Raw genomic sequence first — 25,804 nt, 5'->3', positions numbered from 1 at the left:
GTGTGCCACACACACGTACCCAAATCAAGGCATAGAATATTTCCTCCACCTGAAGCTTCACTTAATTTCTTTCCCTGTCATCTACCCTCTTACCCAGAGGTAACCAATATTCTATTCTAATTGTCATAGATTAGTTTTGCCCTTTTTTGAACTTGATAAATGGAATCATAACAGCTTATATACTTTTATGTCTTTTTTCATACAACATAATGTCTGGGAAATTATGTTTTACATATATCTAGTTCATTTTTATTGCTATTTAGTATTCCATTGTATGAATATTCCTCAATTTACTTTTTCGTTTTCCTGTAACTTAATATTTGGGCATTTACCTACTATGCATAAATAAAGCTACCGTGGACATTCTTTTGGTAAACATGATGCATTCGTACCTCTTGGGAATTGCTAGGTCGTAGGGTAGGCATATGTTTAGTTCTGGAAATAATGCCAAATAATTTTTCCAAAATGATTGTATTTTGGAAATACAGCATCACCAGCAATGTCTGAGAGTTCCGGTGGCTTCACATCCTTGTCAACACTTGGTATTGTGCTCTTTAACTTTAGCCGTTGTGATGGGTATCCAGTCGTAAATTAGAACCACTGATATTGCTCTATTACATTAAAGTATCCACAGGTCCCCTTATGTCTAATTGGTGGGTCCTAACATGGTCAGTTCTTCACTGTAGTTCTTAAACTAAACTGTTACCTTTTTTCTTTTCTCAGTTGTCACAGGTGGTACTGATGGAATTGGAAAATCATATGCAGAAGAGGTAGGTCATTTTCAAGACCTTTCTTTTTGGTATAAAAATATAAGAACAAATATGAAATGATCTCTTACAGTAGTTTTGATTTTTGAAGTCAAAAACAAAATATAATGTTACGTAGTATAACAGATGTACATATTGTTTCTGTGTTGTCAGAAATACTATGTTTGCTTAAACACAATTTTAAAACAAATTTTTATGCAAAATGAGTATAAAACTTTCTATCCTGGTAAGTTGGAATTGTGAAAAATTTAGTGTAATTTTATTTTATATTATGTAAGTATGGACAGTCCTCAGTTTTTCAAGTTAAGTGTTTTGAGCTATTTTCCAAAAGGTGAGTATATTATTATATAGTGGTTACATTTCCAGGCTAGTCCGTGACTTCATTTTCATAAGAAGGACTGTGATTGACAGGTGTTGACAGACACAGGCAAAGGATTCAAATTCTCTGTAATGTAATTAAAGGATAGGAAACCATGATAGTTTGAAGAGCATTGTACAAAGCAGGAACCTTGGCAGTACTCTTATGGTGACTTCCCTGCCTTCCAGTTCTGTGAAGGCACCCACAGCCTATGATATTGCCCAATTGTGATGAAGCTCCTGGCAGATCCATTGAATCTCTCATTTGTCATTCTCAAAGGGTTTTTTTTTTTTTTTTTAATCCTCCTTTGTTTTCCCAGTTTTTAAATTTTTATATATTTTTTTTGCTGAGGAAGATTCACCCTGAGCTGACATCTGTTGCCAGTCTTCCTCTTTTTGTATATGAGCCACCACAACAGCATGGCCAGACAGACAAGTGGTATAGGTCCACAACCGTGACAGACGAGTGGTGTAGGTCTGCAACCAGGAACCGAACCCTGGGCCGCTGAAGCAGAGCGTGTAGAACTTAACCACTAGGCCACTGGGGCTGGCCTCTAGTTTTTTATTTTGAATATCAAAACTACAGAAAAGTTGCAAGAAGAATACAGTGAACACTCACGTACCCTTTTCCAGGATTCACCAATTGTTAACATTTTGTCACATTTAACTTTCTTTATTGTTATAATTATATTTTGGCTAGACCATTTGTGTTACAGACAACATAACCGTTCACCCCTGAATACTTCAGCATGAATCTTCTGAGAACTAGAACACTCACCCTTAAACCACGATACAGTGGTCACACATAGGAGGTTTAACTTGATACAGTACTGTTATGTATTTAATATACAGCCCATATGCAGGTTTCCCAATTGTCCCAGTAATGTCCTTTATAGCTCTGTTTTTTGGTTCCAAGATCCAGTTAAGGATTATACATTGCATTTAGGTGTCATGTCTCTTGACGGGAAGAATTCTCTAGCCTTTTTTTAATCTTTCATAACACTGGCATTTTTGAAAAATCCAGGCAAGTTGTTTTTCAAAAGCGTTCTTAAGTTGGATTTGTCTTATTGTTTCCTCATGATTAGATTCAGCTTAAACATTTTGTAGCAGGAATGCTACACGAGTGATATTGTATCTTTCTGAGTTTATTTTATCAGGAGGCACAAGAAGTCCATTTGTTCCATTATTTTATGTTAAGATAAATCATTTATTAAGATGCTATTACCATAATTCTCCAGTATAAAGATACCTTTTCCCCTTTGTAATTAATAAGGAATCTGTGGGATGATACTTTGAGACTGTATGAATTTCCCGTTTCCCAACAATTTTTCACCCAGTGGTTTCTGTTGACAATTTTTTGCCTAAATTGGTTAATACCTATTAACCAGTGGTTTATTGGTGGTTTAAAAAGGGTGATTTTCCAATGATATTTTTCATTCTACATTTATTAGATGCTGTTTTTCTATAAATAAGAGCTTTTCCTTGTCCTTCCTCCCCCGTTAATTTTTTTAAAAAGACTATTAGTATGGCCTCATGGGTTCGTTAGTGGTTTTAAAGCAGGTTAATTTAGCAAACTATTACCAACCTTTGTTATTTTTATAAAAAATGTTCTTCCATGTCTTCTCATTTGCAATACCACTCGTTACTTAATAAAAGCTGACTTCAGGATTTTAGACCGGAATATTAGTTTACCAAATCACTTACAGTTCATAGCACCTAACTCATTGCTCATTTATATACTGTCTGGACTAGTTCACTAAAAAGTTTTGTGTATATCAGTGTTTTTTTTCCTGTGCCCCTATATTTATGTGTCTCTGGGGTAGAAACCACATTCCTTATTCTTATTCACATTCCTTAAATCTTATTCATTCTGTGCCACTTACACAGTGCTAGCTAAGTACATAGAAGGTGCTCCTCATGAAATTCTTTATTAATTTATCCAATTTAACTGTTTTAGTTTGTCTTTGTTGTCCATAAAGTATAATGCTTAAATAAAAATTTTAAAATTGATTCTATTTTTAGGAATTCCTAACATTTTAACTCTGGTTGTCTTTGCCAGTCTCTGATCTTTATGTATCCAGTCTGACACAAAAACTTTTTTAAAGCTAATTTTTAAATTATAAAAGTAATAGATACTTATGATTTAAAAAACTCAAAACAAAATGAAAAGTAAAAGTCTTCCTTCTTCTAAAACCCCTTGACATTTATATACTAGCTTGATTTAGAAAGATAACCCTTTGGGGAATCCTTTTATAAGGTCTTCATTTTGGATTGCCCGTTCATTACACTTGGGTTTATTTGTTTTTGAATTTGGATTATCATATGGTCAGATTTTCTTAAAATGAGAATGTATCTAATTTCTGTTTTAAAATGAACTGTTTTAAAATGAAATGCACAGGTGTGATTCAACTGTTTGGTGTCTCTTTTATTGTTTCAGTTAGCAAAGCGTGGAATGAAGATTGTCCTTATCAGCAGATCTCAGGATAAGCTGAACCAGGTTTCCAGTGAAATAAGTAAGTGCTCACATCACCCTCCCCTCCCCTGTGATTACAAAAGGAATACAGCTAATCTAAGTTTAATGTTTTCAAGGAGATATCTAGCACTGACATATTTATTGATAGTTCAGAAAACTTCTTTTTCATGCTGTTAATGGAATGTCTTAAAGATGGATCATCAGTTTTTTCCAACTAATATAGGGCTATTGTAATTTGCTTAAAGTGTCTTTCACGGACTCATTTAGATTCTGTTGTCAGGAGTCAAGTTCTCTGATTATTTTATCGTGTTCTACTTAAACATCTGAATTCCTTTTCTGTTGCTTCATTTCAATACTCTTGCATGTATTTTTTACTCTGACTTCATCGTCTCTAAATGTATATCATATATGATTGAGGAAAAATACAAAAGGTGGTAAATTTACATGTAACAGGGAAATTATTTTAAAGACTGTTGCTTCTTAGTCAGCTATGCTTGGACCTGAATTCTAATATGGCAAAGACTCTTTTAACTAACGTCCAATTAACTAACCCATGGATATACCGGTGCTGTCGTTTCCTTGGTAAAACATCCTGGCTGATGAACCCAGTATGCTGACAGTTTGTGCCCAGTAAGCTTCTCAGGATGACACTCGTGCACTTGTACTCCCACAAGGCAAATTGTTTACTTACGAAGAGTCAGTTGTGTTTGTTCCCAAACTTACTTATGCTGGGTGCATTTGTTATTAAATATTCTGTAATCAGATACAGTATTAGTGTAAAAAAGGGGAGTTACTTCTACAGAAACTAAGTTGAATGCTCTGAAAAAAAAGTGAGAAAAGCGAGTTCTTTCAGAAATTGGTTGTCAAAAATCGTGCCATTTGCAACAACGTGGCTGGACCTCGAGGGTATTACGCTAAGTGAAATAAGTCAGACAGAGAGAGACTAACACCGTATGATTTCACTTGTATGTGTCAGATAAGCAAACAAACAAACAAACACATAGACAAAGAACAGATTGGTAGTTACTAGAGGGGAAAGGGGCTAGGGGGAGGGCAAAAGGGGTAAAGGGGCACGTGTGTATGGTGACAGATAAGAACTAGACTATTGGTGGTGAACACGATACAGTCGATACAGAAACTGAAATATAATAATGTACTCCTGAAATTTATACAATGTTGTAAACCAATGTGACCTCAATGAAATAATTTAAAAAAAAATTGGTTGTCAAATTAGGAGTGAACAAAACAAATGTAAAATGTTGGAAACAATTATAAAAAGTAAGAAGAAATTTGCTCTCCGATTGTTGCATATGTGTTGAAGTTTTTGCTGCATTTTAAAAGAACAGAAAGTGTAATCATAAACGATGCATTATGTGGGTGTGATTTATGGAAGAAAGACTGGAATTCCAGTTAGCAGATCTAAACTCAAAGATAAGGCCTCGACCTTACACAAAGGATTGGTGAATGAATTACACTTACACAGGGTTTAAATTAAAATAAAATGGTTATAATGTGTATTTATCATTTTTTAGGATTCCTTGCTTTAACTGACTTCTCTAAGTAGCCAACTAACAAACTAGCCTAATGAGAGAGGATTTCTACTGTATTTTATTGTTTTTCCCCAGGTTTATTGAGATATAATCGATGTATAACATTATATAAGTTTAAGGCATACAATGTACTGTATTTTATTATTAACATTACCATCTACTAGCATTTATATAGTGCTTTATTATTTATTTATTCTCTCATATGTATTGACCCCTTTGTTTCTTCAAATATCCTTCTAAGGTATATATTTTTGTTATTATTTCTTTCCAGATCATAGTTGGTCCTATTGGACAGATTACACATAGATGCGCTTCATCTTTAGGTGAAAAACAGGTCTTTATACATTCCTAATATTAAGTGCGTTAAATCTTTTTTTTTAACCTTGCTAAGAGCACAGATCTTTACAGAGGTGAGCACGTGGTATGTAAGTATACAATAAATCTTGGGCATTTAAGAATTTTAACTTTCAAGGTTTCAGCTATGTAAACACAACCTTGAAGGTCCAAGACATATCTGGTATATTATAATTTTGCTAAGGTGTGAATTTGAATTAAGCATGACACTAATGAGCCTGAGGTAGTTACTTAGATTGTTCCCTAATAGCCTGATAGTAGGTGAACTTAATGTACTGCCTGGATCTTAATACTGTTCCTTTCTTAGTTTTTTGTAGTCATATGTATAATAACTCTTATAGTGATAAAAATGTTACGTTTGTATGTGTGTAAAATTGGCTATTAATGAAAGCACTTACTAGTTACTAGAAGTAAAGGTTCATAGGCAGAAAATAGAAGCTTTTGGTGAACTGAAACACTGAATTTTGAAATGCTATGAAATGAATGAATCCACCCTCTACCTGATACAGAAACAAGAAAAGCTACCTCATGACACACTTTCAGCAAGTGCTACAGCCTGTGCAAAAATTGCTCAACGAGTCAGAAGATAAATTCTAATATTTGAGAATTTGGTTAACTTGTGATACGAGGTGACACATGACTGTGGGCAGAAATGTGATTCGGGAGAAAGACAGGATCCTGTTCAAACATTTTCATGAAGGAACAGATGGTGAAGGCACTGAATTGACCTTTATTATGAGGAAAGTTTTTTTTCCTTGTTGAAAATTTTGAAAAATGTTTTTCTGGGCATAATATAAATTTAACGGAAGAGGTGATATCAGCAGACCAGGCTGTCCATTCTAAGCTGAAGAAATACACAGAGATTTATAACTTTGTGCAAGTTTTCGACTCAGATGTAAATCATCTCTTTGGGAGGATAATGTTTTCATGAACATATCTATTGCAGGAGAAGGAAGGACCAGAATTTAACGTGGACAAAGACAGACTGTTTATGCGCTCAGCACATCTTTATTGAAAGCCTGTGTAACAGATACAAGATCCAGTGGTGAACAAGATGGATACAGTCCTTGCCCTCTTGAAACTTGTATTCTAGTGGAGGAGACAGAGAAAACAAATAGGTCGAAAAACAAAAACAAACAAAACAAAACAAAACAAAGCACGAGACTGTTTGGCTGCATACCTAGCTGTGCGCGCAGCACTGGGTAGGAAGCAGAGAGACCAAAGAAATGACCTGGAGATGACATACAAGACATAAACATTTATTGGGAACTTACATACAGAGAGTCCAGGGGCGGCCGGCGGGACGGAATTGCATACCGCTACCGTGAACAGAAAGGGGGTTGCTATATAGGCAGGGGAACAAAGGCTCCACACTTGGCAAGAGAGGGACTGTTCTCGCATGACCAGCATTCCGAGGACCAGTAGCTCACATGGAAGGGCTCTGTGTTCCTTCAAGACATCATGTTCTTTGAGATAAGCAGATCCAGGTTGCCCAGGCCCTGGTTCATTGAAAAACCAGCTGGCTGGCATCACACCCTGAAGAAGCCCAGGAGGACACATGGTTACTATAGGGCATGTAGGTTATTGCCAGGCAAGCGAGACCCTACACAAACAAATAAATAATTGCAGTTTGTAGTAAGTGCCAGGAAGGAAACAAACAAGGGGCTAGAGAGAGAACAATGGAGAGGTTCTTATTTTGTAGCAACATGGTGAATTTTATGACTGGCAGGGTGTTAAAGGGCCAGATGAATAACTCTTGCCCATACAATGACACTCCAGTTATGAAGCTGGAGCTTGAGAGAAGGGAGTATCTGCTGGGACCTCTTGGGAGTAGTGGTGAAGAGGTTGCGTGTGCAAGTTGCACATGATAAATCCATTCTAACATTGCTACTTCCTTAAGCCTTTGGATCTCTGCTTCTATGTTATGCCAGGAAATTTATGTCCTCCCAATTTTATTAAATGCAAGTTACCATGAAGTCCAAGTTTCAGCCAGCCAACCAAGTAACTTGTAGAGCCCCTTCCAGTTGTATAAGCTAACCACTAAATCCTAAATCTCTGGCAAGTGATTCATATAAAAAAATTGTCCCAAACTGGTGTTATATTCTTCCTTGGTCTAACACTCTTAGAATCCATTCTCGGGCCAGCCCGGTGGCGCAAGTGGTTAAGTGCGTGTGCTCTGCTGCGGTGGCCCGGGGTTCACCGGTTCAGATCCTGGGCACACACCAACGCACTGCCTGGCAAGCCATGCTGAGGCGGCGTCCCATATAAAGTGGAGGAAGATGGGCATGGATGTTAGCCCAGGGCCAGTCTTCCTCAGCAAAAAAAGAGGAGGATTTGCAGATGTTAGCACAGGGCTGATCTCCTCACAAAAAAAAAAAAGAATCCATTCTCACAGATTTCCCAGGTGTCTACTAGTACGAATTAACAAAGTTTTGCAATTATTTTGTGTATAAGTTATCACTTTATAGATCAGGCTTTGTACTTGTTCCCCAGAGAATGCTGCGATCTAACCCTGTTATGTGTGCTAGTAGGGCACGGTCCAGTTGGCTCTTGAGGAGAAGAGGGATTCTCTCACAAGGAAACTGCCCTTAGAGTGATGGTGAGGTTATTACAGGTTCTTCAAGCCAGGGAAAGCTAATCTCTTCAGACACAGGAGAGCAGGCTATTTCTATTTCCGCTGATAAGGGAGGCTCAGAGTAGCCTGGGGGTTCAAGATTCACAGCTTCAGCTGCATCCACCCGGATATCCTGATCCCAAGTCTCAGGGTCTCTCTTTGTCATTCCGTGCTTTCACTTTCCTACATGAAATGTGGTGAGTCTGTGGAATTGAACTTACGTTGTAATTCTGCAATTGGCATAGTTAAATCTGATGTTAGCAAGGTGAGTGCTGTGGCTATAAGACATAAAAGTTTTTATTAGGGCTGCCATAGCGTTACTGACTAGAAGCGGATTCATTAGCCTGATGAACTGTGGAAGAACCAGATGCCAAGGCAAATGTCTTTTGCAGAAAAAAAGACTTTATTGCAGGGCTGCCAAGCAAGGAGACAGGAGACAAAACTCTCAGATCTGTCTCCCCAAGTGACTCCTGTGTGGGATATTTATCTTTTGTGTGGGATATTTATCGTGGAAGTAGTGAGTAGGAGTGAGAGAGTAGGAGGGTGTTGGGGGCTGAAGTTCTAGGAGTCTGCTGTGCAGGCGTGAATGTCTTTCATATTACTTCATGGGTCGCATGTGCGATTTTGGTGGGGTAGTTCTGTGTTTCATGCGGTGGATTTTTAGTCTGTGTTGCCTAAAGTTTATGATCGGTCATTTTAGCTTCTGCACTGTTTAGTCAGGGGTCAGCAAACTGCTCCCTTATTAGCGGTATTCCTGTTCTGCAAAACAACCTCAGAAACTTTGTTTATTTTGTTTCCCATGTGAACCTTGTGGATGGGAGACTCATTTTCACTCACAGTCTTTGTACTCATCATTTCTGCCAAACTCAAGTGTAGCAGCCACTTTGTCCCTTCAGCCACTGCTTCAGTAGATACTTCATTATAATCAGCAACCAGCGTTAATTTGATTAATGGTGATGCTACTGCATCATGGATCAAATCAAACCAGTACAAAAGTCCTTTGAAGTCTGTTTTTTTGGGATCCCACTCCTGATACCAATTGCTGTATCAGTCAGAGTTGAGTCAGGAAACATAAGTCAAGCAAGTTAATTTAAGTAGTCTCTTCTAGTCTAGCTCTTAAACTCACTCCAGTGGGTTAAACTCATCTCTCCTTTTTCTCTATCTAACTGAAAGAAGGAAAGAGGAAAGGAGGAGATTGAAAAGGAAACCATGTGCCAATTGAGAAAAATAGGGGACCTCTTCCTGCCTCCTCACCTTTTAACTCTCTACTGTCATTTTTTAAACTTGGGGATTCTGTGCCTTAGAAGCAATTCCTTGTGAGTGTGGAGGACAGCCTACTCATCAAAGTCAAAGTTCTTCAGAACGATTTTAAAAGGATTATATATAATTTAGTAGGGAACTAAATGTTTCGCCAACAATGGATAAGTGCTTTCTCAGGATTGACTGCTTTGATGAAATTACAGTTCTTTGTAAGGATGCCTGACACCCGTTGAATTAAGACAAGCTGAAAGTCATCACACATGTAATAGGCTTCTTTTATTATCATTGTTAGCCAGATTATTAATATATTAAATATTTTTTTTTTTTTTTTTTTTAAGATTTTATTTATTTATTTTTTCCCCCCAAAGCCCCAGTAGATAGTTGTGTGTCATAGCTGCACATCCTTCTAGTTGCTGTATGTGGGACGCGGCCTCAGCATGGCCGGAGAAGCAGCGCGTTGGTGCGAGCCCGGGATCCGAACCCGGGTCGCCAGCAGTGGAGCGCGCTCACTTAACCACCAAGCCACGGGGCCGGCCCAATATATTAAATATTTTTGTCGATTTTGATTTGTCAAAGAAAAAAAATCTCCTGGATAATTTTTGAACTCGGAGCTGAGTTTTTACTTGCAGGAAAGCAAGTAGATCCAAAAGAGACTAGCTTTCAGAACAACCTACTGGCTTACAGAATACGGAGATGGTGATATTTACAGTTCATCTTATGTGGCAGTCGGTAATTCTGATTGCATACAGTTTAATCAGCTTTGATTTAAAAAACACACATTTCTGTCTTTGATTAAAAAAACCCAAACGTGATGTTTCTCTTTTTTGTAACTTATCTCAGGATATAAAGCTTTCAGATGGCCCTGTAATTCTATGGCTTTATCTCTTGAAATGCAAAGCTTTTGGAAATACAAATCTTACTGTCTATAGTCAACAGAGAAATAGGGTAAGGTTAAAAAAAAATCAGTTTCACTTTTTCAGTCCTGATCTTTGATCAAATCTGTGCAATTAAGGTGTGGATTTGACCAAATAAGTTTGTTCCACAATTTTCTGATGCACTATCAGTATCATTAATATGATGCTTTGTTATATTTAGCCTTTTTCCTTTACATAAGTATGGTGAGCAATGAGGCATTACTGGACATACAAAGACCTTTTTGTTTTATGTTTAATAAAACTAGAACCACATGATGTTAGGATTCGAGAGTTAAGTCTCATGCAGCCCTTAGAGTCATATATTTTTCTATCACTTCTGCAGTACCAGAAATATTTTTATTGCCCTTAGAGCTCACATATTCCAAGGTCAGGAACCAAAAACCATCCAGTTTGCCTCTACTGGTTTTGTCTGGAGTACTGTACCTGAGGTAGAGGTGTCCTCTTACTCCAAGATCCCCAAATTCGTCAATGTTCCTGGCCTTCCAGAAAGTGACATTCTGTACTACCTACAAGACTGGGACTCCACTAGCCATAGAGCAGGTAGGTACCAGGATAGCTTCCTGGGAGTCGTTGAAGCATTGTTTCCACATACTGGAGTACAATCCTTGTTCCTTACTAGTGGGCTTGTCATGCCTAATTAAACGAGATTTACTGTTAAATGAAACATTTCTGGCATGGTCATGGTTACAGATTTGTTTTATTTAATTATATCCCAGTAGAGAGAAGGACAGATTCTTACTGAGCCTATGCAAATAATTACATTGCCATGTAAAATAAAAGAACTCAGTAAAGACATGTATAATATTTGACCATTGTTTTGATTAGTTTTGCAGACAAGGCCAATCAATATGTGTTGTATTTTCTACACAATTTCCTTCTTTAAGTTTACCTGATGATTTACTAGTTTACGTTCCAGTTACTATTGCTGCATAATCAACTACCCCAAACTTACCAACGTAAAATAACACCCAGTCTAGATGTTCACAAATTCTGCTGGTTGGGAATTTTGCCAGGATGCAGGGACAGTTCTTCTGCTCCTTATGGCCTTTCTGAGGTCACTCAGTGATGCTGAGCTGGCGGGTCGTCTGGTCTGGAAGATCTAAGATGGCGTCTCTCGCAGGGGGTGCCATGGCCGGGAGTGAGTGGGAAGCTGGGCTTAACTGGCACTGTTGGCTGGAGTGCCCACATGCGGCCTCTCTAGCACGGCCATCTAGGGTAGTTGGACTTCCTGCATGATAACCATCTTCCCTCAGAGTGATGTTCTAAGAGAACCACGTAGAAGCTGACGTCCTTGTGTGACCTACTCTCAGAATTCACTTAGTGTTACTTTTGCTGTCCTCTATTGGTCAGGGCTTTCGTGAGCCTGCCCAGATTCAAGGGGAGAGGAACAGACTCCACCTCTTGATGGGGGAGTGACATGGTAACTTTGGAAAAGAACATATGGGAAGGGAGATATTTTTTGAAAATAAAATCTGGATTTGGAAAATACAGTCTGCCACAGTTTATAGGCTGTATTAAGGTTTCCCAGAGACTATTTTTCCTGAATTCGGAGGGATCGGTAGGAACCACATAACATTCAAAGAGTGTTTCATTCCAGTTTGTACAAGTATAGCCAGCCACAGTGACGTTAGTGAAAAATTAAGAAAGAAAAATGTTTTCTCAAAACCATTATTAAATTTTCCCTCATTGGTTCCATTCAGTCTTGCAAAATTAATTCTCGTTCCATTGGATCTTGGCTCAGCAGCATGCTTTTACAAAGTGTCTGATTTTCGAATAAAAGAGCCCTATAAATACTGACTCAGTTTCCTGGTACAGTCTGTCCAGTAATCTGCTCTTGGGCAGTGTCGGGTTATCCTGGGAAGGAAGCCTGAACAATGAGTTGATCCTTTGGTGCATCAATAATAGTCCAGAGTACTGATACAGGACTTCACTGGGGCTATTATTCTTTGGGTGTTTCTTCCTAAAGACTAAATTTTCTGACCCCCAGCGTAATGGCCTCCAGTGTTTGGCAAGCTTGAAGGAAAAGTAGGAACCACCTGTTAATAAGACTAATGGTCTTAGGTTAATTTATTATAGTAATTAACAGTGTCGGAATGGAATCCCCTACTGGGGTATTATATAGAGCTAATTAATGATTTAGTCAATGATTATCCTGAGGGCATGAGCCTTATGATGGACACTTAAGGCATTGATAAATCTCCAGGGACTTCTATAAAGTGTATTTTAAAATTGCCACCAATTAACAAGAGTATTTTTGTACTTAGAAACATAACCTTAGAAATCATTTTGTTTACAGTTGTTGGGCTAGTCTTTGCACAGGATCATGAATATGTTTCTGTCTCTCCTGAAAAGTATACAAATGTTGAACCATATTCATTATTAGTTATACCTTGGCTTTTCCCATATTGTGGACTTGATAAATAGGGCAGCTCTCCTAAGAGAGTTGAGCTAATTAAAGACATGGAGAATACACTACATATCTAGTACTTCCTAATACCCTCCTTGCTCAATAGTGCTACCTAGTGGTTGACTGGGGAAATACCAAAGATAGTTTGAGTGTAAAATATATGTTACCAATCAATTTTATTATTATTAATTTGAGACCCAAATTTGTGAAGGCAGTATCATAAAGAGTTGCCAGGAGACTAGTGATTACAGAAAAATATAAGCATAAGTCATAGGTGCCCAAGACAAGAAATGATTACAGTTTTGGTTTAGAGTGCCAGTCATTAAAGCATAGCTACAAGAAACAATAATTATTGGGAAATCCAGCTTTTTCAGAAACTTTTGTTAAAAAACGATTCAAGGGTATGACAAAAGTCAATACCAAAGCTTAAAAAGTTAACAGGCTGTTAGGAAGTGAGAGTGTTTTGGGGAGAAAAGGAACTTTTGCTGGTCAGGCTGGGTACTGAAGGCACAGAATAATTTTTTATAGCTTTCTCATTAAGAGAAGACTATATTATCAAAGATCAAGTTTCTTCTCAACAAGTGCTTTTAAACTGTTTAATTCATAAACTTTCTTTGTTGATTTTAATATATTTTGTATACCTACTTACACATTCATTTAGATAACAAGTTAACACTTTCACCTATAGCTTAAAATGGATTAACTTGTGTTCTGTTATTATGTTATAAGATAATGCACATACCACATTGAATTTGCCATCCTAATTGGAGTTTTCTTTAAGAATTTTAGTCTTTAGAAATTGTCCTCGTAACCAAAGATTTCTCATTATTTATCTCACTATGATGTTAGTATAGTATCTTAAGGTCAATTGAGGGTATTATACCAAGTGAAATAAGTCAGAGGGAGAAGGTCAAATACTGTATGATCTCACTTATTAAGTAGTAGATAATAACAACAACAAACAAACACACAGAGACAGAGATTGGATTGGTGGTTACCAGAGGGGCAGGGGGTGGGGGGGAAGAGGGCAAAAGGGATAATTAGGCACATGTGTGTGGTGATGGATTGTAATTAGTATTTGGGTGGTGAACATGAGAACATGATGTAATCCATGCAGAAATAGAATATAATGATGTACACCTGAAATTTATACAACGTTATAAATCAGTTACCACAATAAACAAACAGAAAAAGAAGAATCATAGAAATTATATTTACATCGACATTGCAGAGCAATACAATCATGATTGATACCAAGTTTGTCAGAGAGATGACATTTAAAAGTTTTACACAGAGAACAACAGGAAGAGTGATTAAGATGATTAAGTAATTAAGATTTGCAGCATTGTTCTGAAGTTTAGAAAAGCCAATCCTTTTATAAAGACATCAATTCTTATGACTTTAAATAGTTTGTGGAAGCAGTGATAATATATCTAACTGATAAAACCATGTAGAAAATCTAAAAGTTCAAAGAATGAAATGTTACAGTGGCATTATATTTCATACTGTGATATGATCAGAAATAAGACACATAACTATTTTTAAAATTAAAATGATCAAACCAGTTCTAATCTGGTCAAGGATTTACCTTAGTTAGGAGTTTTATGTACAACTTGGATTCTTATATAATTATGTGTTTATTTACCAATTATTAAAAATACTCCAGAAGTTTATATTAGTGCATTTTAAAATAATTATTAGTTGCCAGCCAAATATCTGTTTGAATTTTCTAACTGTTGCTGCTTGAGTGGGCCAGTTCTGTGAGAATGATTTTTCTGAAATTCTCAGCACATTTAAAGCATTAGAAATTTTGTCCTTGTCTGGTAATTCTTGAATTTTCTCTTCTTAGATTTAAGTGAGCACTTATTAGTCTCTATAAGCCAGTCAGAACAGGGGCTTTTTAAAATTTAAAACAGAAAGTTGGTTAACAGAATTGTTCAAGTCTTCTATATCTTCACTGACTTTTTGTCTACTTGCTTTTATCAGTTATTGTGAGAGGAGAGTTGAAATCTCCAACTATAATTATGGATTTGTCTCTTTCTGTTTGTCTATTTCTCTGTTATTTGGTACATGAATGTTTAGGGGTATTATGTCTTCTAAATGAATTCATCCCTTTATCATTATGAAATGACTTTATTCTTGGTAATATTCTTTGCACTGAAATCAACTTTGTCCAACTTTCTTTTGGTATATCTTTTCCTTTCTTTACTTTTAATGTATATACGCTTGATATTTAAAGTGGGTTTCTTGTAGACAGCATAGTTTTGGTCTTAGTTTTTTATCCAGTTTAATGATTTCTGCCTTTTAATTGGGGTGCTCAGACCATTTACGTTTAATGTCACTGTTGACATGATTGGGTAAAATCTACCAGTTTATTACTTAATTTCTGTTTGTCCCATCTGTTCTTTGTTGCTTTTTTAAAAAATTTTTCTGCCTGCTCTTGGATTAATAGTATGTTTTTTGTTGTTCCTTATTATTTTCTTCCTTGGCTTTTGGGTGTCCATCTATTTTCTTTGTTTTTAGTGATCGCTATAGATGTTGCAGTGTATGTCTTTAAATTATAACAGTATACTACTTCATGTGTAGCATAAGAACCTAACAACACTATACTTCCATTCCCCATACATTTTATTTCTGTATGTGTTATGAACTGTACAACATATTATTTTTGCCTTAAATAGTCAAGTATATTTTAAAGAGAATTAAATTTATTTTTAACAGTGTTTTATATTTACACACATATTACCATTTCTGATGCTCTTCATTCCTCTGTATAGATACAGATTTCAATCACGAATTTTTTTTTTTTTTCCTTTCTTTCTCTCTGAAAGACTTCCTTTAACATTTCTGGTATTGCTGGTCTGCTAGTGATGAATTCTTTTTGTATGTCTGAAGAAAAACCTTTATTTATTTATTTATTTTTAATTTTTATTTATTTATTTTTTTCCCCCAAAGCCCCAGTAGGTAGTTGTATGTCATAGTTGCACAGACTTCCAGCTGCTGTATATGGGATGCGGCCTCAGCACGGCCGGAGAAGCGGTGTGTCGGTGCGCGCCCGGGATCCGAACCCGGGCCGCCAGCAGTGGAGCGCGTGCACTTAACCGCCAAGCCACGGGGCCGGCCCAAAACTTTTATTTTTGAAATATATTTTCTCTGGGTATAAAATTTTAGATTGACAGTGTTGGGGAGGGGGAAATTTCCCCCCTTCCCCTTCTTGAGTTCTTTTGGCTAGTCTAATAATTAAATTCACATGAGACAAATTAACAGGGGGAAAAAAACCAAATTTAATTCCTACATATGTGTGTATGTCTCATTGAAATGGGACCTAAGAAGTGACTGAAGCCGGCTGTTTATTTACCTTTTTAGACAAAGATATAGTTATTTGTGAAGATTTGACAAAACAAAGAGGTTTCTGCTTGGGGTAGCAAATTAATGAAGAAGTAACAAAGTTTGTTTATACAGCTTCCTCTGCTCAGAATTCCCTATCTCCAGTGCTAAGGACGCCCTCCGCCCTCCTGGCACAGGGAGGATGGCTTCTCGTGGGATCCTGGTTTCCTGCTTCCCTGGGGAACAAAGAAGGGTCAGAGTGTTCTTCTTGTACTGGCTGTTTTGTAAGTAACTCTGATTCAAAATATATGCCAAAGTGGCATATTTTGGGACAGCCTGCCCCGAACCCCATCAACAGGTTCTTTCCTTTGCTTCACCATCTTCTGGCTTATAGTATTTTTGACAAGAAGTCTGCTGTTATTCTTATCTTTTTACCACTGTGCATGATGTGTTTTTTTCCTCCTCTGGTTACTTTTAAGATTTTTCTCTTTATCACCGGTTTTAAGTAATTTGAGTATTTTGTCGCTGGGTGTAGTTTTCTTCATGTTTCTCCTACTTGGAGTTTGTTGATCTTAAATTTATGTTTGTAGTTTTCATCATATTTGGAAAAATTTTGGCCATTAGTGCATCAAATATTTTTTCTATTCCTCAGCCTTTTTCTGGGACTACAGTTATATGTATTAAAGTTGTCTCTCAACTCACGTTGTGGTTTTTTTTTTTTTCAGTCTGTTTTCTCTCTGCATCTCAATTTGGATAATGTCTGTTGCTGTGCCTTCACATTCACTGACCTTTTTTCTCCAGTGTCTAATCTGCTGTTAATCCTGTTAGTGTATTTTTTTTTTCAATCCAGACATTGTATTTTTTCCTCTGTATATAACAATTTTGGTCCTTTTTATATCTTCCTTATCTCTCTTTAAAATGCTCAGCCTCTGCTTTCTTGTACATATAGAATACAGCGTGCTCTCTGTCTTGCTCTTGGTCCTTCCCTTGTACTCTGTGTGCTAATTCTAGGGCTTCTGTCTTCCCCAAATGCTCAAGTCTGTTTCCACAACTTGGGGGGGACTGCTGGTCTCCATTTGAGTTCCTCTCTCTTCATCCGGATCTAGAAGATCTCCAGGGCAGCCGTAGGCTCACCTCATTTGTCTGCCATGTCTTAGGTATCACTGCCCTGAACTGCCTATTGTCCAGTGTTTGAAACCTGATGTTTGATGTATTTTGTCCAATTTTTTTAGTTTAAGGCAATATGGGCCGGCCCAGTGGCTTAGCGGTTAAGTGCGTGCGCTCCGATGCTGGTGGCCCGGGTTCGGATCCTGGGCGTGCACCTACGCACCACTTCTCCGGCCATGCTGAGGCCACGTCCCACATACAGCAACTAGAAGGATGTGCAGCTATGACATACAACTATCTACTGGGGCTTTGGGGGGAAAATAAATAAATAAATAAAATCTTTAAAAAAAAAAAAGGCAATAGAGTAAATCTGGTCTCTGTTACACCATCATGGATGGATGCAGAAGCACCCCCCCCCCCTTTTACCATTATAGATTTTCTGGTAAATTTAATTATTATCTTTGTACATGTCAATTAAATGTTGTCTGCATTAGACTTGAAAGAGGAAAGGACTAACTCCTTTTGCAAATGTTTGCACTGGGCCTGGTATGGTTAAGGGGGATGTGCTCACTTAGCGAGTATTGTGTTGGTGACTGAAGAGCTATTGTGAAACCTCATCATAGTCTTAATCTTGCCCAGAAAGATACTTTTGAAATTTAGCTTATGTTCCAATTTTGGCACAAGTGGTTTTCTAAGCTAATGTGGGATCCTGTTGTAAAGCTGTCCAACTGAACAATTTCACCAAGTGTAGCTTATTTCAACCTCATTACTGTTTGTTACCAATCGTTTACTCCAGTAGAGAACAACATCTGTAATATGGGTGGATATTTTGTTAGAAATGTAGCGTACCTACCAATTAGTTAGCCCAGCCAAATTAGCATGTGTTGGTCTGCAACTCCAATTAAGGCAGCTGCTTGAATGTTGCTGTTCTACAGCTGGCGTTAGGCATGTGGGAGTGTACTGCACCATGGCCAGACACCCAGCCATACCTCTTAATTAAAACATTTGCTTATGTTTGTATGGTTTCTTTAAAACAGTGAGTGGTCTTTCCAATTGGATTATTGATGGTTCAGTAACTTTTGTGTAAAAAAACTTTCTTTGATTGGGGAAATGTGAGACCAAGGTGTTCTGAAATAAGTCCCATTTAAGTTGATAATTGGAGTTTCTCCTCCCACTTTTAAATTGATAGTTGTTGTTCTAAGTGGATAATTGTAATTCCGGGTACAGCCTTCAGCTCTAAAAGAATTTGTTGAAAGGCATATTCTTTGGATGTATTTATAAAGTTTAGTAGTTTTATGTAGGGATTGCTTCCTTTTTCATCCTAAAGAGAAAGTGCTTTGGAAGTTTTATGGAATAGGTTCACTTTAACTTGATTTTTCAGTCAAGTGAAGTTATATATTTTCTTGTCAATTATTCATTGTTTTGGTAATCTCATTATACCATTACTTATTAAATGCATAATTTGTTACATGCTAATCTTTAAAATAACTACAAATCAACTAACTTAAATGACCTAGTGCTATATTTAATACTAGAATCAAAGAGAAGATGAGTCCTTTAAAACGGACAGGAAATTTCATAAATTTTGAATTATTTTATTCCTTTACTATTAAAAATACCAGTAGAATTATCTTGTGCTGTGTTCTCCATTACCCCCATGCTCTTAAATATACTTTAAGTATTGTACCTGGGTAACTGAATGATAACTTTTGGGGAGGTACGTCCCCAAAACATAATGTCAGAATTACATGGCATCAAGAGAATAAAAAACAAACTAAACTTGTGTCATGACTGTGTTTGAATACACACAATAGGTTGCCTATTGCAGTTATTATCATTGGATCATTTAAAGGACATGTGAGCATTTTGATTAAAATGGATATATTTGTTCCTTTTTTTTTTTAAGACACAGTCATGTCCGACTGTGTATTTAAGAATGATTTTGAATTAGTAAAACCCTAACATAACTCCATAAAACTGTTTATTTATACTAAAAAAAGCTTTGATTTAAAAACAGTCTTCCGGTAATATTTGAGATATTTCCTGAATAAGTAATGAAATAAATATCCATAGTTGATCTTTAGAACAATTTATGAGGACAACCTGGCCAGGTTCCCCAAGATCACAGAGTAGGCAGTAAAGCAGTTGTGAATTGCTTAGAATCTGGGTTTTTCACTCCCATTTCTGAATGGCATGGAGGATGCTGCTGTCCCTCCCCAATTCTAGGAGGCCTTTGTTCATCCCTTGTGTGTCCTTCAGTGGTGGTTTGTGTGGCTGGATGTTGAGCTACCAGCAAGCTGGGGCACCCTCATAGGTGAGCCTCCAGCCTTCTCACTGCTTCAGTGCTGGCCATTCTGCTCGCATCAGTTTGCACACTGAGTTTTGTGTTCTTTTGATAAAAAGCCCTATTGCAATGAAGTTTGAAAACCATGGCTCTAGAGATCTCTCTACACCTTTTCTGCCAGTCCTTATTGTTTCCTTCTAACAAAGGACCTGTTTTTCTGAGCATGTGTCTCTATATGGCTATCCTTTCATCTTCCTCAGAGAAAGCAACGGCCTCTTCTCTAAGAGCCAACCTTTTGTTGGTATCTTGATCCCCAGTCTCTTCCTGGTTCCTTGGGACTTGTTCCCATAGCCGTCTTCTCTGATATCTCAAACAGGTACCCATTAGACAAGTTTTGTTTGGCCCGCTTTTTGTTTTAAAAATCAGCACATTTCACTGAATCACTTAAATCTTAATTTATGCCTTCTTTTGAAAATCCAAATGATCTGTTAACCCTGGGCCCAACATTCCTATACGGCAGCAATCGGCTGGAGTTGTGAACCAGTTGCCCTCTGGGGGGGGCCTGCCCTGTCCGTGTGTCACAGCCCCTCCCCACTCGCACAGTGCATGCGCGTGTCCTTATATGGGCCCTCTCCACTCACTTGAGTAAACGTGCGTGGCCCCTGAGGACAGCTGGGTTTGCAACCTCTGTTATCTTTCACCATCTTCCTAAGCAGCACATCTAGAGAGAAATTCTGTTTCATTTGCAAGGCCTTACAGAACATTTGCAAGACATGTAGAACATTACATCACTTGCATATGCGTTATTGTCAATGAAATATGTTTCTTCTAGTGTGGTATGTTTATACTTTATAACATATTCTCTATTAATTTTGCTTTTGTCTCATAACAGAAACATACCTATAAACATTAATACTAAAATCAGTATAAACTTAGGATGTAGAAAAACTAAAAATACACATGAACAGGTTAGAGAGTGATCACAAAGTTGAGTGATCACGTTTCCTCCTAATTACTACTCCTTCTTTCCTCCCCAGAAGCAACCACTGTCATAATTTCTAATATAATCATTTAATTTTGAATTTTTTGCAACCACTGTCATAATTTCTAATATAATCATTTAATTTTGAATTTTTTGGACTTTATATACATTGCATAATACAGTATGTATTCTTTTGGGTTTTGGCTTCTGCAGCTCAGCATTATAATTTCGTTTATATTTTTACATCTAGCTGTAGTTCATTTATTTTCGTTCCTTTAGGAATATACCACAATTTAGTTATCTGTTGCATTGTTGATGGACATTTGGGTTGTTTCCAGTTTGGGGCTGTTATCAGTAATGTTACTATGAACAATCCTGTGCATGGCTTTTGAAGCACATGTGCGTGCATTTCTGTTGGATCCAAACCTACAGGGGGACTCAGATTCTTGAGACATACAAAATAGTCTCTTAGTCATACATAGGCACTGCTGTTTCTTTTAGGGTCTTTGGTAAAGAGATATCAAATACATTTCTCAAGCTCATTTTGCAAATACAGTAGCAGGCTCAGAATCAGCACCTAGAACTTAATTCCTTCTGTGCACTGTGACCTTATAAACAAAACAAAACAGTAAAACATCTAATCAGACTGCAAACTAACTATTTTATATCTTAACTTTTGGTACTTTTTATGAATTTTAAACCTAAACATATATATATATCTATATATATATATTTTTTTTTTTTGAGGAAAATTGGCCCTTGGCTAACATCTGCCAATCCTCCTCTTTTTGCTGAGGAAGACTGGCCCTGGGCTAACATCCGTGCCCATCCTCCTCCACTTTATATGGGACGCCGCCACAGCATGGCTTGCCAAGCCGTGCGTCGCTGCGCTCCCGGGATCTGAACCAGCAAACCCCGGGCCGCTGCAGTGGAGCGCGAGCACTTAACTGCTTGTGCCATTGGGCCGGCCCCTATATATATATTTTTTAAGTTGGTTGACCTGGCAGTTTGCCTTCATTTGGCGTGGTTCCAAGTGGTGAATAGTTAACGGTGAGACTAACAGTATATTTTAAAGATCATGTTAATGATGATGGAGGCTAAATATGCTGTAAGTTACTGCATTTAATGGAACATAAGCAGTCATAAGATCCCCCCTACTCCTTACACGTTTTCTCTTAAAAGTTCATTCTTGAAAATGGTATATAATAGATGTGTATATTCATATAAGATAACATGTACCATCTTCATCAAATCATGAATTAAAATATTTTTGTTATGTTTTTGGCTTTGCCTTCTTCCCATCACCCTTTCACATACAATGCTAAAATGTTAATAATTGAGTTTTCTCCTGGCACAACTACAAGATGATTTCTGCAAGAAGGGCTTAATGTTATTTAAATCATCATTTTACATAGCAACATTGCCTCTGGGACTTGTATACAGTGCCGCTGCTTATGGTAGATGAGGGAAGTGAGTGCAGCTCTACAGACTTAGGAATATTAATATAGTATTTTTAAAAGCAAGTAGAATGTCCTGTGTACTAGCTTGTGATCTGTATGGGTGGAGAATAAATCCATAGGAATGGTTACTTTTTCTTAAATAGAACAGAGCATCGTGGGAATGTGAGCTGTTTCTGATATTTGTTGTGAATGAGTTTTAAGTTGTCAGATCCTTATGAATGATTTTGGGGGACAGAAAACAATTTCAAGCCATTTTGAAGATGTTTAGAAAAATTAAAGAATATTTTATGGAGAAGGTTTTATCTTACTAGATTTAAAAAATATTTTGTGGTTTATTTCTTTCGTTCTTGAAATAGACTTTATATTTTAGAGAGTTTTGGATTCACAGCAAAATTGAGTGGAAGGTACAGAGATTTCCTGTATACATACAGCCTTTCTTACTATCAAAGTCCTGCATCAGAGTGGTACATTTGTTACAATTGATGAACTTATGTTGACACATAATTATCACCCAAAATCCATAGTGCAATGTAGGCTTTTCATACTCTTAGAAGGAATAAATTTAAATCTCAATTTTTTATGAACTGCCTACAAAATGTTTCTCTTAGCTGTCTGCATTTGGATTCCTTAGCTTATCCTCCTTTGACTTTTAAAAAATGGCATGGAAAGTATATATTTTGCTTTTTGCCCTTTTTTTTTTAAGTTTAACATTTAATGTTTTCAAAAAATATATTTTACGGGGCCGCCTAGTGGCGTACAGTTAAGTTTTTACGCTCTGCTTCAGCTGCCCAGGGTTCACAAGTTGGGATCCTGGGCACGCACCGATGCACAGCTTGTCAAGCCATGTGTGGTGGCGTCCCATATAAAGTAGAGGAAGATGGGCAGAGATGTTAGCCCAGGACCAATCTTCCTTAGCAAAAAGAGGAGGATTGGCAACAGATGTTAGCTCAGGGCTAATCTTCCTTGCACACACACAAAAATATATATATATGTATAGGGCAGGCCCCGTGGCTTAGCGGTTAAGTGCACGCGCTCCGCTGCTGGCGGCCCGGGTTCGGATCCCGGGCGTGCACCGATGCACCGCTTCTCCGGCCATGCTGAGGCCGCATCCCACATACAGCAACTAGAAGGATGTGCAGCTATGACATACAACTATCTACTGGGGCTTTGGGGGGAAAAATAAATAAATAAATAGAATCTTTATATATATGTATATATATATTTTACTATATGCCTGTCTTTTCTGTTTCTGTATTGTACATTAGGCACAGGCTGAAGGGGATCAGTTTAGATCCCAGGTCAGAAATGCATATGCTTGTAGAGACCACGCAGGTAATGGAAATGAGTCAGGTGGGCTAGGGTGAGGCAAGAGGGAGTGGTGAGGCCTGGAGAACCAGAGTCGTGCCCCATGTAAAGATGTCACTTTTAACCAATTGTTACTATGTGGCAGTGCAAGTGGGGTGCCACATTTTCTAGTTACTGTAAAAGAATTTAAAAAGGAAACTAAGATGTCTTCTGTAAAACTTTGCAATTTTACGTCAACTTAGCCTTAATTGGGGCTAAACAAAATTGAGGGTTCAAGAACTCATGGGCCACTATTTTTATTTATTTGTTTTCATCAAGTCATTATTTCTATACTGATTAAATGTGCTGGGGACTATTCTAAGAGCTTTTATAGAAATAAACTCATTGAATCGTTGAACAGCTCTCTGAGATTGGTACTTTTATTATCCTCATTTGAGAGATGATACAAGTAAGATACAGAGGGGTAACTGTCTGTGGTAAACAGAAATCTAAGATGCTCCTGAAGATTCCTGCCCCATGGTGTACACACCCCGTGTAATCCCCTCCCCTTGAGTGTAGGCAGGACTTGTGGACATAATGGATGTCATTCTTGTGATTAGGTTACATTATATGGCAAAGGTGAAGAGTTTGAAGATATGAGTAATGTCCTCATCAGTCGACTTTGAGTTAATCAAAAGAGAGATTATCCTTGATGGGCCTGACCTAATCAGGTGAGCTCTTTAAAAGCCAGCTCAAACCTTCCCTGAGGTTAGTGATTCAAAGCAGCAGAAACACTCTTCTTTTGGCCTTGAAGAAGCAAATTGCCATGCTGTGGGCAGGGCCATGTGGCAGGGAATGACGGGTGGCCTCTAGGAGCAGAGGGCCCCAGTTTTACAACTGCAAGGAACAGAATTCTGTCAACATCGGTGAGCTTGAAAATGGAGCCTGAGCCTCAGATGAGATCACAGCCTTCTGAGACCTGAACAGAAGACCCAGGGATGCCATGCCTGGTTTCTTGACCTGCAGAAACTGAGAAAATGAATGTATGTTGTTTTAAGCGGCCGAGTTCATGGTAATTTATGATGCAGCAGTAGAAAACTAATACACGGTCCCAGGGTCACACTGCTGGGAAGTGGCAGAGCTGGGGGGTGGACCTTGTGTGATTGCTGCCTTGTGTGATCATTTGGTGGCTCCTCTCCAGAGAGCTCTTTGGACAAATAATTGTAAGAATGTTTTTTAAAACTTCCACTCTGTCCTTCATGACCGCAAGGTGTATATTCTAATATGATGTTCTGCTTTATAGATCCACTTTTATGGGCAACTCAGAAATTTATTTCTTCAAGTTCTCTTTTTTGTCTTTTTCCTCCTAAATTAAGAGGGTGATATATACCTACATACACACACACATATACATATATATAAATTATTTATATGTAGAAATAGTCTTTATATAATATATATTAAAATTAGTTTTATTAAAAAGCAATACTAGCAGTATTTTTTCTATTGTGAACTTATACTAATGTTCCCTTTCTAATCTCTCTGGTATAAAATTATAAAGACTGAGCATTTTAGAGTATGTAAGTACAGTATTTGCTGAAAGCTCTTTGAGGTATGGTAGAAAGTGTTTTTTCCTTGATTCAAATTTTTAAAAGATGATGGAATATTTTAGAACTTGGTAGTTTAATTAATGACATTCATCTCAAACTTTTTAAGCTTCAGAATTTACAGCTTACCTTACATTTCAAAATCTGAAGATAGAATTTATCATTTATCACATTACCTTCATTTGCTTTTAAAAATGTGGATGGCAAATGAGACCTGCTCAAAGCTGAGGGGAGGACATGGCACAGAATATAGTCTACTATGTGGGCAATAAAACTAAAGAAAACCTAATAGGCAACTATCAGTTCTTGTTATAGTCATCAATTATTAGTGAATCTTAATTATTAAGGATTATTTAGATTCTTTTTTTTTTTTTTTTTTTTTTTGGTGAGGAAGATCAGCCCGGAGCTAACATCCATGCTAATCCTCCTCTTTTTGCTGAGGAAGAACGGCTCTGAGCTAACAACCACTGCCATCCTCCTCCTTTTTTCCCCAAAGCCCCAGTAGATAGTTGCATGTCACAGTTGCACATCCTTCTAGTTGCTGTATGTGGGACGCAGCCTCAGCATGGCTGGAGAAGCGGTGCGTCGGTGCACGGTACGTGCCCGGGATCCCAACTCGGGCCGCCAATAGTGGAGCGCACGTACCTAACCACTAAGCCATGGGGCCGGCCCTATTTAGATTCTTAAATGGGATGAATTGCAGACCTCTTAAATAATGTTCCATTTTGGAATGGGAAGTAAACTGACAACATTGTTTTATCCAGATTGCTCTATTAAATACCAAGATCTTGGGCCGGCCCTGTGGCTTGGTGGTTAAGTGCGTGCGCTGCGATGCTGGTGGCCCGGGTTCGGATCCTGGGTGCGCATCGAGGCACCACTTCTCCGTTCATCCTGAGGCCGAGTCCCACATACAGCAACTAGAAGGATGTGCAGCTACGACACACAACTATCCACTGGGGCTTTGGGGGGAAAAATAAAATAAATAAAATCTTAAAAAAAAAAAAAAAAAAACCAAGATCTGTTAGTGGAGCATGAT

General features: G+C 37.7%; 1 protein-coding gene across 1 annotated transcript in view; it reads left to right on the top strand.

Moving 5' to 3' along the window:
• Nucleotides 1-25,804, top strand: part of HSD17B12 (hydroxysteroid 17-beta dehydrogenase 12) — a 155,494-nt gene that overhangs the window by 54,104 nt on the left and 75,586 nt on the right. The window contains exons 2-3 of the mRNA XM_004436883.3: nt 724-770; nt 3,562-3,637. Coding sequence (XP_004436940.1) covers nt 724-770; nt 3,562-3,637 — 123 coding nt within the window. The remainder of the gene's footprint in view (nt 1-723; nt 771-3,561; nt 3,638-25,804) is intronic.

The sequence above is a fragment of the Ceratotherium simum genome, chromosome 34 (genome assembly GCF_057802395.1).
Source record: "Ceratotherium simum simum isolate JZ-2026a chromosome 34, ASM5780239v1, whole genome shotgun sequence".
NCBI classification, from domain to species: domain Eukaryota; kingdom Metazoa; phylum Chordata; class Mammalia; order Perissodactyla; family Rhinocerotidae; genus Ceratotherium; species Ceratotherium simum.
The sequence above is the reverse complement of the archived record's forward strand: the minus strand, read 5'-3'. Positions and strand labels throughout refer to the sequence as shown.